At 37.1% G+C, this 14,228-nt stretch overlaps 1 protein-coding gene across 1 annotated transcript in view; it reads left to right on the forward strand.

The window, feature by feature from the left end:
* Positions 1-14,228, forward strand: part of slc25a21 (solute carrier family 25 (mitochondrial oxoadipate carrier), member 21) — a gene marked incomplete at its 5' end in the record, with an annotated part of 58,456 nt that overhangs the window by 34,030 nt on the left and 10,198 nt on the right. Inside the window, 4 exons of the mRNA XM_015392159.1 lie at positions 5,206-5,272; positions 6,323-6,382; positions 11,913-12,020; positions 12,127-12,291. Coding sequence (XP_015247645.1) covers positions 5,206-5,272; positions 6,323-6,382; positions 11,913-12,020; positions 12,127-12,291 — 400 coding nt within the window. The remainder of the gene's footprint in view (positions 1-5,205; positions 5,273-6,322; positions 6,383-11,912; positions 12,021-12,126; positions 12,292-14,228) is intronic.

The following is a 14,228-nucleotide window of genomic DNA, read 5'->3' on the forward strand; positions in this document are numbered from 1 at the left end:
ATTCAGGCAAAGCTAGATGCTAGGCTTGGTTCTGGATCAGTTGTACCAACGCTGGAGCATTAACGAACTGACGCCCTCCTCCTGGTTCCAGCTCCTTATAAAGGGTGGGAATCAGCCTGATGAGGAGCACCTGCCCGTCCAGCCCTGCAGAGAGAGAAAAAAAGACAAACCCAGCCTGCACCAAGGACTGGGAGTATGACATATACTGTATATCGCACAATAAGCTAATACTTGGGTAAAAAGTTATAGCGTGGCGTTTTAAAAGAAATTGAAAATTGTTTATATATTTTCAGTTGTCTTTTATCTTGCTGATTAAATTAATTTTTATTAAATTATTGAAGTTACTAAATGATTTTCCAATATATAAATTGCTAACGTTATATTGCTGATATTTTTGGTATAATCTTAAGTACTGTAAAGTGACGTGTTTTCCACCACCCTTATGGTGTGGTAACTCCACTGAAGTCATATGTTGTTGCATTCGACTTAGTGAACAATGTGTCACATTGTCTGTCTAAAAATATCCAGGTTGGCTCCACCTCCTTATGACAGGTGTTTTGATAATTTGCTGCGGTTCACTGCAGTTTATGGAAGATGGCGGGTGTTCTTTGGAACTGTAATGGCCTTCCGTTCTCAGGTTATATTGAGTGGAAATATGTGCCAGCAGCAAACATATTTACAGTTGTACTCAATCAGCCAAGATTATCTCTGGTGACACGCAGAGTGTGTTTCCACAACAGAGCTGGAGCAAACCTTCACAGGATGTAGTCGGTCACGCCACACTGTTCTTTTCCCTGCTGACCATGGTCTGTGTTCAAATGTTCTTCTTTGTCAGTTTACAGGAGAATCTTGCATATTCATTGCTATTGTCTGCTGAGTTAATATTCAAAGCCAGGGTTTTCAATTAAATTGATTTGGTACTTTGGATAAAAGACTGCTTGCTAAATATTTCTATACCAACATTATTCCATATTCATTCAGCGCTCAATATCAGGGACTGTGGACCAATGAATATATATTACGTTACATTCTAACTTCTACATATTGATAATGCCGTAATGTTTAATACAGCTTGTTATCTCCACTAAATCATTTTCTCATAAGGGGAAACTCTGCTGCAGGAGAAGACTGCCCTGCAGAGCAGGGGAACTGAGATAGCAGGGTTCTCCTAATTTCCATGTAATCTACTGTCACTTTGTTACATAAAAATTAGGCCATTATGCTAAATGTTAAGGAGCGTAAGGTCACAGACACAGTTTTAAAAAAAGCTACCTATTTATTTGCACATACATTTCAGAAGCCTGTATGTTTGAAGACCTTGTCAGTGCTGCATGTAGGTGAACACATAAGCTCCCACCACTTGACAGAAAGCGCATTGAAGGCAGGTTTAGAGTGCTCATAGGGACGTATGAAAGGATTCCCAAACAACTTTTCTCCCATATTAATATGATTTATTTCAGCCTTGCTAGCTCTAATCAGAATATTCCAACCAACATTTTTATATGAATCGTTTTAGTCCGATCTGCCGTTTTATTCTAATTAATTATATCCATAAAAAACAAAAAAAGTTAGTTTTTTTACTCTGAATACATTTCCAACCTATCGTGAAACTTTGTCCATGTAAAAATAGCTACTAACCTTGAGGTGGTTGCCTTATGTATGTGTGGTGCTCAGATTTTCTTTTCTAAAACTTATATTAGCATCTTGCATTAAGATCGCAGGTGAATTTGCTCGGTCTGCCGGTTCTGAACATGGGGGAAGTTCTTTAGATTGTCCTCCTCTCGAAGACTTTTTTGCAAACAGTGAAATTGTTAATTTAAATTTTTAATTAAACGCCCTATTTGAACCTCTTGCCAGACTTATTAGCCACTAATGCCCTCTTTGCAAAGACCTCACATCTCTTTGATCTTACCTGAGATTTTGCTATAACATCAGTAGTCAGGAGCATAGAAAACTAAATGTTTTGGGTTTAAACAAGACAAACCTCCTTAAAATACTTAGTGATTATGCACAGCTAATATTATACACTTTTGTTGGATTTAAGCTACTTTACATTGAAATAAATGTTCTAATTCATTGCCCACCTGAATTTTCTTTTTCATCTCACTTTAAGAACATTTGAAACATATTGATGGGTGTAGGATGTACATTTCTGGAAGTTATAATGATCATAATTAATATAAAACAACAATGTTTTGAAGTTTTGAAATCTCTGAAGAATTATTCTTCTGAATCTACCGACAGCATATTATATATATATATATATATATATATATATTTATATGTGTGTGTGTGTGTGTGCATATAGCTTTTGTACAAAAAATGTGTGTTCTTTGGCCAGTACTGAAAATGAGTTGTCAAAGCACCTTTTTATTAAATCCATGGGGTATTTTTAACACAACCAGCAATGAGAGAATGTCTTTTCAGGGTAATATATATAGTAAATAACTCAGATACTCATGCAGCTTTAAAAAGCTGCAGGTCGAATACAGTTTCCATGAATGGAATATCTGTAATACCATGGAAAATGCTCCATTTACAAATATACAAGGAAGTATTAGGATATGAAAAGCTTTTGACAGCATGTTTCCATAGCAACAGACGTTTACTGTTTATGCACTGATTATTTCCCACAGGTTCAGTTTAGTTCACGTCAAAACAAATTCCTAATCTTCCTCAGAAATACTCTATATTTTTAAACCTGCAAAAGAATATCTTCGATTTGCTGATAGTCCTGTGAAATGTGTAAGGGCTGTTTTGGACCTGTTCTACCTGTTTTACTTTGAGACAATCCCTTTAAAAACAACATTTAGGCATGAGAGTAGGGCACAGGTAGCTGGCTGTTGCCAGCAACAGTTTTTTATCTACACAAATACCAAAAACCTGCAAGAATCTGATCATTAATCTTTAGTGTGTTTTGAAACTATGGAGTTCAGGAAAAAAAAAATAAAAAGAGTTTTAATACATGATGTTAGTTTACCTAAATATCCAAGGATTAGATTTAAAGTTTCTCTAAGTGCCTGTATCATTTTGGCAAAACACTAATTAGGGTAGCCCATTAATTTAAACTTTACAAGCACGAACATATGAACAGTTTACCCATGTTTTCATTACATCTGAGACTGTGGGAAACGCATGCATGTGCAATTCCAAATGTGCACGAAACACCCTTTGTGCTCTCTTATCAAAACAAAGCACCGTATTATCTCTTGCAATGTACACCAAAAAGATACAAATTAATCTCAACGCAGTACACAAAATACATACTAGTACATTATCGAAAATGATTTATACGCTTCTGAACATTAATCTAAGCAGCTGTCTGAAAATGCCTCAACTTCCACTGATTCATTTTAAAATACAGCCTGTGTTATATACAGGCATGCATCTTCATTTTCTGGCTCAAAGCATGCTTTAAATCAGTGCTGGCAAAGCTAAGCTGGAAATCTGACTGAAATTATACTGTTAACCACTTTTGAAATGTCCAGTATATCATATTCTGAAAGTACTGTTGAATCGTTTCCTCGTCATACACCTGAAGAACTTGTTTACTTAGGTTTGTGGTTTAGAAATATGTCTCAGTAGTCATGCTTCCAAACCACCATGATTTACTTACTGTTCCGGTCTTCTTAGCTGAAGTATACAAGAATTATAGTGTCCTCTGTGGCTCAACGCTGATGTACGGCGGTGGAGGCTGGAGAAGTAGGATGGTATAATCCAGGTCATGATATTTTTTTGTTGTTTTTTGTCATTTATAAAAGCCCTTCTTTGCATTTTTATTATTTGTAGATTTAGAATCTCTGAAAAAGGCTCCAATATGACCTTAAAAGTGTGTGAATATTGGATTTTCTTGACAGCTAGTTGAAGTTACTGCAGAGTTGAGGTAGATACAGTGGAGGAAATGAGCAAAGGCTTTCTCTGGTTGAACCCAAATCCTTATTTTAAAATAATATTCCAGTTTGTCTTAACTGTAAGTTTAGACCATTTGCCATTTACACGTCTGCATTTTACATAGCTTATAATAAGAACATTTTTCTATTTACTGCACAAATGATGTAATTGCAATCAAATATCAGTTCTGTTTTTAACACACATATTAAGATTATAGATTTTTTTTAAGCAGGATTTTTTATTTTAAAAGGTCATTGTAATTTTAATACAGAAAAAAAATGTTAGGTACTTAAATAACCATTTGGTGTTCCATATAAGAAGACTGGTGAACGTGCATCAACTATTTAAATAACACCTCTCATTATTATTCAAAGGGCTAACTTTTTAAGAGTACATAATTGTATTGGCTACATTTAATTATTTTCCTACCTAATAAAAGGTAATTTTACTTGGCGCCTAATCTTTAGTTAACAAGTTGAAATGTTTAACAACACATTTAGACCACTACTCATTTAGAAATGCTGTCCTGAATATGTTCCAGGTTTTCAGTTTTTTAGCCGTGCAGAACATCTTATTTCATCTGAACATGGTGCTCCTTTTGAGGAAATGTTTTTCTGCAACTCTATTACGACTATACCATCTGTTTCGGTGGCTGAAAAGTCATATATAGATCTTGAAGAGGAAAATGGTTGCATATTGCAATAAGAGGTACAAACTGCTTCCATCTGTGGAAATTAATCAGCATTTTTCATCGCCATAGAATAAGTGCAATCAGCATTTTTGACAAAGTGTGACGGTGGAGCAGGTGATCAGCATAGAAAAGATCATCACTCAATTGAAATACTTTTTTTGTCTGGTTTATAGTGTCAACTATGGTCATCTTCCATCTGGTATTCTTATCAACTAAACGCATACTAATAAGGCAGGTTAAACCTACACTTTGTAAACATGAGAAGGGGCATTTCCTACTGCAGATTTAGAAATGCCATTTGACCTAACCAGCAATTGATGCTCTGAGAGGGAGCCGCATAAAACTCTCAAAACAAGTTTAAACAGAGAAAGCTTTCTGCTTTTGTATTCAGTTCTCATAATGTCCACCAAGCTTCTGTTTAAATTGGGTCTATATATTAAACAAGCAATAATGAAATCTGATTCATCTGGATTTAAATTAGTCCTCCTCAAAGCCTGCTTGCTGATGTGAAATTTAAAGTAAATGTTGAACTGACACTCTTGGTCATAAATCAAACTTTGTTTAAGGTTATTTGTGTGGTGATTAATTAAGAGACAAAGATTTGTTTTTTTCTCTTCCTGCAGGATCTTTGGCTTCTACAAGGGAATCCTGCCTCCGATCCTGGCAGAGACCCCAAAGCGAGCAGTGAAGGTAGGACAAAGGATGTGTGTGTTTGCCTTTTGAAAGCTGAAAAGCCTCTCAGGATGTCACGCAAGGATCTGGATCTGGTTTCATTGTGCACAGCTCTACTGCCATATGAAAACACTCAAACTGCTCTTACATGATACGCACGTGTTGATTAAACACATAACGCCCTCAACCATGTCTGCCTCTGTAGACACTCCTGTTTGCTCTTTTTTCACCAACCAAATATTGACTTACAAGCATTTGCTGTAAGCCATCCTATAAGCATCATCTTTTGAGGGCAGAATTACTCGTCCAAGGTTAAACTGGGGCACGGGGTGCAGGGGGAGAGCGCGATTTGGCACTACACCTCTCTGTAATGAGATGCTGGAGACAAAGTGAACTTTATAAATAAACGCTCACACTGGGAGAAAGGAGTAATCGCTCACACTGCAAACAAAACCAGCTAATGGTGAAAATGTTAAAGCAAATGGCTGCTCTTTGGCACAGATGATCACAAATCAATAAAGATGCTTTCTAGTACTGTCTATCTAAGATTTGAAGTTCCATTTTTAAATGCATATGATCGTACTAACACTGGTACTGTTTATCTTTACAAATAATCATCCTCTGTTTCAAGGCAAACCCACTTCAAATCTCAAGTCTGACCAAATCACATGGTTCCAGTTTAGATCCAACTTGATTGTTAGTAACCTATTACGCAGTTATATGTGAAGGACAGAAAATGGTTTGTTTCCAAACAACTCGTTTATTGCATTTGTATCAATCTGGTCCACTAAGATGCAGATATTTGCTGCAGTTATCTTACAGTTAATTGTTTTGAGAATATTTTTAACCCTTTAGATAAGAAGATGAGTATAGTTCCTCATCCAGCCCAGAGGGTGGCTGAGAGAAATGGGCCTCTATGCAACATCATATTCAAACCCCTTAGAAGCAAAAAGACATGACAAGATTTAAGATCAGTTTCTGTTCCTGGAATAAAGATGAATTAGATGCGTCTCTGTCCGTACTGTATGTAGATGTTGTTGCTTGCTAATCCTCATTTTTCCTCTGCAGTTTTTCACCTTTGAGCAGTACAAGAAGTTGCTGAGTCTGAGCCCTTTGTCTCCGGGTTTGGTGAGTCTGCCAAACAGCAGCACCTAAGTACACCGTTGCTTAAAAAAATAATAAACGCACACAGAGAACCAGGAAGAATAGTTCAGCTGAGCTCTGCTTACCTGCCAAACGTCTGTTTAAACAAACATGAAGAATTTTAGCAGGAATAATACTTCATGTTAGTGCAAATATTCTTCTTAATATTCAACCTTTAGTGGTGCTTCAAGAATACGTAATGCATAACTGCATGACCATCTTGCTCATTCTAGGTTATTACATTTCTTGGCATTATACATCTATTGACACAGCTCCTTGTAGACGCTTGGTAGTTTATTTTAAGTATACTTATTTTTTTTTTTATATCCAATACAGCACTGCTTTTCTTTTATAAGGCATCGAGACATATTAGATGGCACTGGACAAACAGAAATATCTCTAAGTAGGGATCAACCAACAAAAGCCTTGAATACAACCTTTGTTAAATGTTAAGCACTAAGAAAGCATCCTTGATGACTGACAGACATTCAGAAATGCCAGGCCTAATAGTGTTTAGTAAAAATAGATAATAGCCTGTAAAGATATAGTAAGTGTTTCAACATATTAATAAGTTGCAAAATCAAACCTGTGAGGTTGATTGTTGTTTAAAATTCATGGTTATTGTTTTGTTTTGTTTTTTTCCAAGCCAAAACTCAGGGAAGTCTTGGAAGAGAAATGGTAAACATGCAATCTGTTGGCCTGTTATGGGGCTTATGGAGTTTTGTTTATAATTTGGCTTTAGTTAGTTACCTTCATGATAATCAACAGATTAGCAGTAAGAGCGTTTATCAGGGCTATTTTGGAAATAAAAATATTCACAAGTAGAAAAAAGCATAAATGGGTTTTTGAATATCTTTAAGAAAAATCTGACAAGTGTAAGATATTTTTGTGATCCCTTTATTAAAGGGATCAATTTACATTAAAACTGCATCTGATTTGTAGGCAGTCCTCCTGTGTGTAATTGAATCCAAACCCAAATCTGTCTTTTCTTTAAAAGCTTCAGAGATTTGTTTTAGAAAATTAGGGAAAAAATGGCATCATGAAAACCGAGGTTCACAGCAGAGAAATGAAACGTAAAGTTACCTGAAGTTTAAAGCCAAGACATGGCTGTACATTTAACAAAGCAAGTAAGGACAACATTACACATTCCAACTCGAGAGGAGCTGTAGGGACCTTAGTTAAACTTAAAATAATCAGTTGAAAGGACAGCTGTTGGTGAGGTACTTCAAAAGATTTTATTTTCCTTTTTTTATCACTCCGACCTAGTGTTGCACAAAGAAATTATTGAAAGAAAGACATATTTGATCTTGGCTTCAGATAACGCAGCAAACACATGGAAGAACGTGTTTATTTTGATGAGACCAAAATTCTCATTGGCCTACATGCAAATGACTATGTCTGATGGTAAACTAACACCCCAAACTGCCATCACTAATGTAAAACATGCATCAGGCCGATGGGGATGATTTGGTTTAAAAGGGACAAAGAAGAGGTGAGGGGAAGATTAGTGAAAGTAGAAAGGGCAGAAATGTCTGAGTTTTGTTCTGTTTTATCTCCTAAAACCCTTGCTGTTGTAATAGCTGTGACAGAGAGTTCTGCAAAGTATTGACTCTCTAGGTTGGAATTCTCACCACACTGTTCAGGATTTTATTCCTCAAAAAACCTTGAAAAGCTGCCAGTTTCATTTGGCCTTATAGTTATGTTCTTTATGTTGGGCTATCACATAAAATCCAATGAACTACATTAAAGTAACTAGTTTTAATGTAACCAAACATACAAACATTTCAAGGGGAGAGACTCCTGCAGAACCTAATCAAACCTTAATTTTTTTATATCCTAGAAAAACTCTAGGATCTCTTGAAAGATCAGGCTTTGGCTTGCTCTGCAGATTCTGCCTTATGTTTTTATATACAGTGCATCCCGGAAGTATTCACAGTGCCTTATCTTTTCCCATCTTTATTTCCACTGTGAAAATGTAAACATTTTATTTATTTTTAATTTTTTTTTTGCTGCAAATTTATAGAAAATGGAAAACTAAGTAATCAAATTTTTTTTAACTAATCTCAGTTTTTACAGTGACCGTCAGAATTGAGCTGAAGTGCATACTGTCTCCACTATTCATACTTTAGATCAGGCATCCTAAAAAGTCAGTCCTCGAGGGCCACTGTCCTGCAGGTTTTAGAGGTTTCTCTGCTTTAGCACAGCTGATGCTGATGATTGCAGAAAAAGCCTGTTAATCAACTAATAATGCAAATCATCTGTGCTGGAGCAGGGAAACCTCTAAAACCTGCAGGACAACCGCACTCAAGGACCGACTTTGGGGATGCCTGCTTTAGATGTTCATGGAGCCTAAAAAGACTACACCTGTGGCAAATTAACTTAACTGGACATGATTAGGAAAGACACAGCTTTCTATATAAGGTCATTCATTTGACAGTGGATGTCAGAGAACAAACACTAACCATGGGGTTGGATAAATTGTCTGTAAACCTCTAGAGGCTGAATTGTCTCTTACTTTGAAGCTCCTAATGAGTACAATGACCTTCATTATTTATAAGGGGAAGGAGTTTGAAACCTGGATTCTTCCTAGAATAGTTCAGCTATCTGACCTTAGTGATTGGGGGAGAGGGGCTTTATTCACGGCAGGGACCAAGAACCCTTATGGTTATTCTGTCAGAGTTCCAGTACTCTTGTGAGGAGAGAGCAAAGCCTTCATGACTGTCAACCACGGATGAAGACCTGCTCCAGGGACTAGGACAGCGACCCATAGCACAAAGCCAACCACTGTGAAATTCATGAAGGCCAAACCACAGTCCAGACTTAAATCCAAATGAAAATAGATATGCACAGTTATCTCCTGTCCAACCTAATAGAGAAAAATGAAGCTACAATTGCTGCAAATGGTGGAATAACTAAATACAAGGGAATGGCTGTGAAAAGTTACTTAAATGTGGTTTCTTAGTTTTCTGTTCTTAATGAATTTACAACAATTAAGAATTTTTTTCCCCACATTTTGGATTGGAATGTTGTGTATACAATTTTGAGGAAATAGATTAATTTGAAACCAAGTAGAACCAGGCTGAGACATAACTTAATGTGGGAAAAAAAAAAAATTTTGTATACACTGTATAATTGTTTTCCTTTATAAACCAGACATAAAATGAGGAAAACAAGTATTTTAAAACCCTGCAGTTTTTGAAAGTTCTCCCACTAAGAAATCATGGAGGGGCCTGAAATTATCATCATAGGTGCATGTCCACTGTGAGAGACATAATCTAAAAAAGGAAAAAAAAACATGAAATCACAATGTATGATTTTTTAAAAAAAATATTTATTTGTATAAAAAAAGCAACAAATAAGTATTTAAACAGCAGAGAAATTCTGTCTTAATACTTGGTACAGTCCTATTTGTTTGCAATTGCAGAGGTCAAACGTTTCCTATAGTTTTTCACCAGGTTTGCACAGACTGCAGGAGGGATTTTGGCCCACTCCTTCACACAGATCGTCTCTAGATCAGTCAAGTTTCTGGGCTGTTGCTGAGAAACGCTGAATTTCATCTCCCTCCAAAAATTCTCTATTGGGTTTAGGTCTGGAAACTGGCTAGACCATGTCAGAACTTGATGTGCTTCTTACAGAACCACTCCTTGGTTATCCTGGCTGTGTGATTCAGGGCATTATCATGTTGGAAGACCCAGCCTCATCATCCAAATGGTCAATGACAAACTTTAGACGAGCCTTGATATTTGGTGGTTTAAGCAGGGGAACCTTCCGTGCCATGCAAGATTTCTAACCATGACCTCTTAGTGTATTACCAACAGTAACCTTGGAAACGCTGGTTCCAGCTCTTTTCAGATCATTGTCCAGCTCCTCCCTCATAGTTCTGGTCTGATTTCTCACCTTTCCTAGGATCATTGAGACTCCACAAGGTGAGATCTTGCATGTAACCCAGTCCGAGGCAGATTGACAGTCATGTTTAGCTTCCTCCATTTTCTAATGATTGCTCCAACAGTGGCCCTTTTTTCTCCAGGCTGCTTGGCAATTTTCCTTTAGCCTTTTTCAGCTTTGTGGAGGTTTAAATTTTAGTGTCTTTGGACAGCTCTTTGGTTCTGGCCATGTTGGTAGTTGGATTCTCACTGATTGTATGGGGTGGATAGGTGTCCTTTTGTGGCTAACGTCCTCAAACAGGTGCATTTAATTTAGGATAATAAATGGAGTGGAGGTGCAGAGTTTGAAGGCAGACTATCAGGTCTTTGAGGGTCAGAATTCTAGCTGATAGAAAGGTGTTCAAACATGTATGTGAGAACTTGCTAAATAGTAGGGTGTTCAAATACTTATTTTCTTCACTTTACCAAAGTGTAGATTTTCAGTTTGACCAAAATGGCTTTTAAAGTCTAAATAAATATTAATTTTTTTAGTGTTGATGTTTTCTGCCATGAGGGCGGTTCTTATTACGAGATATTAAACTAAACTTCATGGTGGCTCAGTTTTGAATAATATTAGATTTAACTTGCCAAGGTGGGGTTATCAAATGCCACAATATTGTTGCAATTTGCTTGCCGTAATGGATTCTTACCTGTAAGGCCAAATCAAAGCTACATCTGCACAGAGAACGCATTTGCTAGTTTTATATCCAATGGAGGATAAATGTTTACCTACCTTATCCATGCTCTTGTTCCACTTCTCTTACACCTCTTCCTTCATTGGACCTGTCAACTAATAAATCCCTCTGAGGTCTGTCTATATCAAGCATTGTAATCACTACAGATCATTTATGCAATTTTATTACTGTAGATATTAGAACTCTTTCTCCATATCCTAGTTAGCATGGTACTGCTGAATGCCTTCACTCTGATTAATGAGGACACGCACAGTAATAATACAAATAGGCAATTAAAACATGGCCGCCTGGCTGTGTAAACATCACGAGGCATGTCTGAGAGGATGGGTCCTGCGGCTCTGACAGCAGGATAAAGAAGTAGGAAGAGTAATGAGCTACAGACACGTTCTCGACATGTTCCCATTACGCCTCTTGCTGAGCATGCATTGGTATACATTTGCACATGAAGACACACAAACACACAGAAATGCAAAGCCCAGTGTAAATTTCATTTTTTATCATATAACAGGTATATTAGATAATAAAAACTGTACAAGCCTTCTTAATTATGAATTACTTGAAACTGCAGCAGTCTTGCTTTCTTTCATTCTCCTTCCTTTCACCCAACAGATAACATCAAACATATTGTCAACTAACACCCTCAGGTGTCTTGTGTGTTTTTGCAGCCATTTGTCTGACAATGACACTGACAACCATGACGCATACGCATTTGCATTTTTAAAAAGAAAAATGACACACACACAAAAAACAAAACAAAAAACAGAACGAGTTCTTGAAACAGCACTTCACCGTTGAGGTTTCGAAAGTCACCTGCAACAGTTCCTTTGTTCTGCTACACCCATACCCAAATATTATCCTCTTATCCTTGGGTTTAAATCATGTCCATCTTCCCTCCAGGCATTGTCTGCAGCAGGCCTCGGCTCAGGCTTGACTGAGGCTGTTGTTGTCAATCCATTCGAAGTGGTGAAAGTCAGTCTGCAGGCCAACAGAGATTCCTTCAAAGAGGTAGAGTGGAACAAAATACGCATTTAACTTGTAAAAAGTGCTGCTACATGTTCACATTTTCCTTGTAGCTCTTTGACAAGACGCCTTTATTTTCTGTACTCTGCAGCAACCCTCTGCTTTTGCCCAAGCACGGTATATAATCAAGTCAGATGGTTTTGGACTGAGAGGTCTGAATAAAGGATTAACATCAACACTGGGACGCCATGGAGTTTTCAACATGATCTACTTTGGCTTCTACTTTAATGTCAAGGATGCTATTCCCACCAGCCCGGTAATATGCAAGTGAAAAATCTGTGCTGCTTTAAGTTTTTTTTCCCTGTGGCATACTCCTGCTGCTGCGCTTCAGTGCCTCCTAACCTTTCCTGACTCTGCCTACATTTGGCTAACCTCAGCCTCTGTGATCCTCACATGTCCTAGCCACATTGCTGCAGGAGAATAACAAGTGTTTAACAGTATGATTAGCTTGCACGGCACGGAGGAAGCAGAAATCAGAAAGGAGCTTCCAAGATCAGCTCTGCTAATACCTCGTCTGTTTGCTCTTCATAACATCCTCAAAGTTTCAGATTACACATCCGGCAGTGCCTGATGGCCCAAACAAAAGTTAATTTTGTTTAATGGAAACGTTACCATACGCCACTTCCACATGTACAAACCAGAGCATTAGATTAGAAGTCCAATGAACTAATTGGAAGCAGACAACCGTACTATTTTCGAGGGGTTACAGTGGGAGGCCCTGCTGTTATATTTTCAACATTTTTCCAAAACTGCATAATGTACGACGAAGTGGGCATTCTCTGTGAATAATAATTATGTGGCTGGGTGACTAGAATAACTTTCTTCTTAGGTTATGGCCATTTCTCATCCAATTGTATGTGTACTGCAGTTATTCAGGCCAATGAAAGTGCGAACTTTTAAAAATATCACTTTAAAATGAATTCATACCTCTTGAACTTTGATTTTTTTTTTCAGATCAAATTTCTCTCTGTTTTCTAGAATATGACAAAGTCAAATATTAGGCATACATATTTTCCGTGGCTTTTTGGATGCATCTCTTTCAGTTTTTGCACATCTAGAGACTAAAATCTGTTTTGTTTGTTTTTTTCCTTTTTTGCTAACTCGGCTTAGGTGGAGATCATCTGTGAAGGTGACATTTCCTGTCTCTCTAAGTATTGTCTTCTAGATTTCAAACTGGACTTTTACTAAGCCACTCTACTACACAAATATCTTTTAAGCTAAAACATTCACTGAATTTAGCGTAATCTCATTATCCCAGAGCAGGTAACCTGTCTTGACTAAACAAAATTATTCCTTTAGTTCCACGCTGCACACACCATGTTTCATTGTGCGTGATGTTGATGGTGATGTTCAGTTTTGCTCCTCTGCTTCACATTGTTTTTGTTTTCAGGTTTATATGTAAAACAGCATTTTGCAAATAGGCCAAAAGTACCATTTTGGTGTAATCTGACTGGAGCATCTTCCACATGTTTGCTCTTTCTCCTTCCTCAGTTATAGCTTTCATCTTTTTATCAGATGTGTGAAATGTAAATCTAAAAGCTGTCCTTTAAGGTCAATTTAGGTGGACAGCCATCTCTTGTTAGGTGTGGAATTGTGTCCAACACTTTGCATTTTTGGATGTTGGATTAAACATTACTGAGTAAGATGTACAAAGCCTGGGATGTTTTTTTAATTAATCCCTTTTCAAGCTTAAACTGACTAGTCCGCTGCATTACTTTATCTTCTTTGAATCTGTTCTACTAATGTCCTCTAAGAAAACTCTTAGACCAAGAACAGCTGGAATTATAATAGAGCTGTGTGAGCTTCCAAAAAATTTTCTTGTTGTTTTATTTTTGAAACAAAGTTGCGATTTTATAACAATTTTCCTCTGCATTACCACAAACACATACATGTTTGCCTTCTGTTCTGATGGCCAAAGTCTGTTGTCACAAGAGCTTTTAACCGGCATGAATCTGCACACTAGCTGCAGCACTTTCTTCCCTTCTGTGTGGCAGTAAACCCATTTTAAGAGTATCATCACTATCTAAAGTGTTGCAGTGAGAAATGGAGTGTTTTACTCTTGTTAAATGTAAAACGACTCAACATTGAGTGCATGTGCAGTTCGAAAATGACATTTCTCAAAACTGTGAATTGCAAATGGAATTGATTGTCCAGCCCTAATTTATACTAAGATTAAGTTAATTAAATAAGGAT

Source organism: Cyprinodon variegatus, unplaced genomic scaffold (assembly GCF_000732505.1).
Source record: "Cyprinodon variegatus isolate N-32 unplaced genomic scaffold, C_variegatus-1.0 Scaffold576, whole genome shotgun sequence".
NCBI classification, from domain to species: Eukaryota; Metazoa; Chordata; class Actinopteri; order Cyprinodontiformes; family Cyprinodontidae; genus Cyprinodon; species Cyprinodon variegatus.